Source organism: Osmerus eperlanus, chromosome 22, assembly GCF_963692335.1.
Source record: "Osmerus eperlanus chromosome 22, fOsmEpe2.1, whole genome shotgun sequence".
NCBI classification, from domain to species: domain Eukaryota; kingdom Metazoa; phylum Chordata; class Actinopteri; order Osmeriformes; family Osmeridae; genus Osmerus; species Osmerus eperlanus.
In genome coordinates this window covers 11,092,672-11,097,155 of record NC_085039.1, presented here as the reverse complement: position 1 = coordinate 11,097,155, position 4,484 = coordinate 11,092,672, and the positions used below count along the sequence as shown (strand labels likewise).

General features: G+C 41.2%; 1 protein-coding gene across 1 annotated transcript in view; it reads right to left on the bottom strand.

The window, feature by feature from the left end:
* Nucleotides 1-1,452: 1,452 nt before the first annotated feature.
* cfap58 (cilia and flagella associated protein 58) overlaps nucleotides 1,453-4,484 on the bottom strand; it is a 24,776-nt gene continuing 21,744 nt past the window's right edge. Inside the window, 1 exon segment of the mRNA XM_062448913.1 lies at nucleotides 1,453-1,538. Coding sequence (XP_062304897.1) covers nucleotides 1,453-1,538 — 86 coding nt within the window.

Sequence of the window (4,484 nt, the reverse complement as noted above, 5' to 3'; positions counted from 1 at the left end):
GGATGCAGCCAGGGGAAGATGAAACTGAAGCATGTGAGAACAGAAGTGTTTCCTTTAGGATTTTTTTTTAGCAACAGGGGCAGGTCTATCGAACAACAACCCCCTCCCCTACTGTCTAATAGCTAATGTAATATTGGACATATTTTCGTCCTATTTCCCCTAAAGCAATAAGGTTAGGCTACTTAAAGACACCCCTTACACTCATAAAGTATGTTCTAAATGGCATAAAATGCTGCCAATTAATAATTGACGTAATAACGTATTGTTAAATCGTCAGTAGCCTAGCCTATCGATTAAGGTAGGCCACTTTAAAGCACATGTACATTGTCTGCTTAATTTGATCTTGACATATAGGGTAAGCATTCTATAGCAAATAATAACAATAAACCCACTATTAATGACATTATCTTAATGCAGTGTAACTACTTCAGCATAAAAATGCAACTAAAATACAAACGTGAGCAAGGGCATTCAGCAATCGCTATTAAATCAACAGCCACGTGCAATTTAGCTAGCAGGTGAAGAATACAAACAACGAAAATCACCAGTTAACTTAATTTACATTTGCAAGAACTATAGACTAATACAATAACAGCCTTGAATGAACTGACAACATAAGTTATACGAATTACAGTTCTCAAGGACGCCCAGTGGCGCGTGCCGCGTGCACGCTCGCGTGTGAAGCGCGTGTCCCTGCTATCTCCAACATGCACTCTAACAATCACTGCTCATAGACGGCCTTTTGTACAGCCCTATTTCTGATACCGTGGCGGCAGAAATGTAGACGTGGCGGCCGCAATCAACATAGAGGAAACACTGGAACAATAACAGTGGGGTTTGCTCTCTCTAGTTTCAGAAAGCTACTTAATTACCTTTGGTCTGGAGGTTTTAAGACACTGTTTATGAGTGCAAGGCCTGAGGCATACTGCTAACCCTGTTTGATATTATCTTCAAAGGACTTGTATAAGTCTTAATGTTAATTGATTGAGTTTCCTTAGCTTGAAACAGGGTGATAGAGTGAACAAACAAACTTGCCGTCAGATTATATTTCATGAAAAGGCATATATTCTTGAACTGGCTGAAGCTTCACATGGGTGCCTTGATGTGTTTGTGCACACTGATAGAAAATATCTCTACGAAGTTTCTACATAGAGGCTGCCGTTCATCACAAAGTCATTTTGAACTCTGAAGGAGATTCGGGGATATTTAATGCATCGGTGTGAGATTCCCCTCTGTGAGAATGACAAAAGAAGGAGGTATGGGAGAAACTGCTTGGCGAGGACACATTGTACGTTTGATTTAACGTGTGAGGACATGGCAGCGTTAAAGGACACCCTCAGGTGGTGGACAGAGGGGGAAAGGAGGAGTCTCCCACCAGCATGAAACCTTTTCATCAAAGGACAGAGAAGAAAAAAGGATAAAGACAGAAAGGGGGACATGTGCTGAAGAAGTTCAAGAACTTTCTACATCTGGATGCAGGGAGAAGGCCCAGCTGGTGAGCGTGGAGGGAGAGTAGATGGAGGGTCTGAAATGGAGCCCTAGGGTACACCGGAGCACAAAGGTTAATGAGCATAGAGATTCTCTTCTGGAGGCTGGATGAATGTGATCAGAGTAGGAAAAAAGGAGGCATATACCATTTTGGATGGTTAAAAAGAAGAGAAAGAGAAATAGAGAGAGAGAGAGAGCCTGGAAGTTTAAGGAAATTGAGAGCATTGGCTAAAAATAGACAGGTGTAGTGATTCGCTAAATAAGATCAGAGAAATAGAAAGGGATATACAGTCTCGCACATTCAAGGACATAGAGGTTGAATGGATGCTCAGGTATTTCTTGTACCGGTGAAAGACCGATGCAATTATCTCAAAAGAGGTTTCATGACACTGCAAGCTGGTTTAGCTGGTGAGGAAGGGGGATTTTTTGGGGGAACTGGCATCCTAAAGCCCCATTCGAGAACAACTATCTTGGAACCATCCCAAGAGCCTTTCTTCAATAAAGGGTTGCTAACATTAATTATATTATTGTTTCACACAAACAGTCATGAATGGAACTCCTACAGTTCTAGCCTCTAGGGGCACTTCATTTAGGGATCTGTCCTGAAATTGACATGCAGAATAATGGGATGACATAAGTGAATAGTGTGCTAGTTTTGGTTAGTTAACTGTGTCAGCTTGTTCACCAGCAGGCCCTTTTTTGATGTGAACACTGTTGACACGCTTGTGTTATTTATTTCTCCCCCCCCCCCCCCCCCCCATATTTGCCATGCTGACATTCAAGCTAAATTCAATTTTGCGGCGGGTGAATGCAAGTTGTCTCAACTGCATGGGCTGTACTCTCCCTGAAACCACCAAATGTCCTCATTCCACTCAGAGTTAAATTTGACTCGATGTTGTTACAGCACCATTTACGTGAAACGAAATAGTACGAAAAATTGTGAAGCCAGTCCAGCAAGAGGCAACGACAACCTCTCTCCTCACTCTTCATGTGAGGTTACCCAAACATGGGCTAGTTGCCAAATAGATGGATCAGGAAGCACTAACAGCTTGGCCCGAGGCTAAATTCAACCTTTCTTCGTGGCTTGGGAGAACATATCAGGGGAATCTCTCATTGTTTACTGCTTGGGTTTTCGAGGAGATTAGAAGCAAGGTTCTTGATGTTCCAGTTCCCCATACACAAATACAATATTACACTTATGAATTAGCATGAAGGACATTCTTAGTGACTGACTGTGGTAATGTGTGAAGACCCAACAATCTAATTACTATCAGGTTGTTGCAAATCAATTAATTAATTTCCTTTAACTGTAATGGATTTCAATCGTTCCTGGAGTTTATTTAATAAACATAGGGCAGGAAAAAGCAGCCCATATCTTTGTTATACGACTACACAGCCAGATCAAAATGATCAATTTGATTGACTAACTGACAGAGGGGTAACATATCTCTTAAACCTCCAGCAGGACCAGTGCAAGCTTGAGTGACAAGCCACAATTATACCTCCAGCAACCAAGGGTAGCGTGTGCCTAGACAGAACTAATAAATTCCAGAGCAATGTTGGCTGCGGGGAAGAAAATAATTTTAAAAAAAAAAGAAGATATTTAAAGAACAGTGTTATTTGAAGGAAGCTGCTTGAAATCCCAAAACAGCAAAGAGGCTGTAATGACAGTTGCACCCCACACATCTAAATCGAAATGAAAAACAAGCGGCCTTCTGCAAGTGTTTGTTACCTGAGATAAAACGGCCAACCCACACTATTTCCACACCAAAAAATAGCATACTTGTGACACGATGACGCTCATTACAATTCCGCGTAGGCCTATTCTATTGATGACGGTTGCTTTTTTTAACTGCCTTTTTTCAACCAGTCGTACCGACTAGTTGCTCTTGACTTTGTCAGATTGTTTTAGTCTCTGGCTGTCAGACATGGAAAGCAGGTGTCTGACAACTGATGTAGTTTATCTTAGTCTGGAAGAACACTAGGCTCCTCCTGCTCCTAATGAGCAACGTGAGACGGCTTATAGCCGTCTTTATCCTTCAGTTGACTTTACTGAAAAAGTAAGCGTCGCTATCAAAAATCTTCCAATGCTGGTGGGTTTTATGTGTTGTCTTTTTTGAGGTTGAACGGAGCAAACCTAGCAAAGGTGAAATTTTGTGTTGAAACAATCCTTCCTCTTTCAGTGACATCCTGCTTTCACGTTCGGGTGGCTTTGTTCAGCTAAATGTTTTTAGCACTTTTATCTGCCGTGCTATCAGTTTTGGAAATCAGTGACATTTAAAACGTGCAGGCGACACAGACGGCCTGTGTTGAGGATATTAGCATGACTGCATACCTTATGGTGATAGAAAAAGGGGTTTCAAATGGTCATTAGTAAAAGGGCACCATCACACACTATTAAAATGGTAGAAAAAACAACTAAAGCACTAATCTGACTAAATTATATAGTAAAGTGTCTTTACTTGTGGCTATTAATTAACTATTGAATGTCTTGGATTAATTACACATGCGTCATGAATAGTTATTAGATCCAAGCACGACATCTTCAGGTACAGCAAATATCTTGGCAAGAGAGTTTCTTTCCCCCCCACAATATACAGCGTATTTTGTCTTTGAGGAAGATAACAAACGACGTAACAACAGCATTGCGGGACTAATCCGTCTCGGTCCTGGGGTAAGAATGGATGATGTGGAGGCGCTGAATACTCATCTCTGGTTGGAAGACGGCAATCCTTTGTGAATCAGGAAAGACTGTATGGAGAAGTTGTTTTCTCATTCTGTCTTTTACTTCTGATAGTGCTGAACTAGAATTATATAATAGAAAGTCAGAAGGAAACATTCACTCATGCTATGTTGGTTTTATTTATTTATTTATTTTTTCCCCCAGTATGATTGTTTGGGATCCTCTCCACATATGACACCTCATGCTGAATGTGTCATGCAGCACTGGACTACAGTACTGTGCACATTATTTCCAGATGCAAGCTGCACTTTCT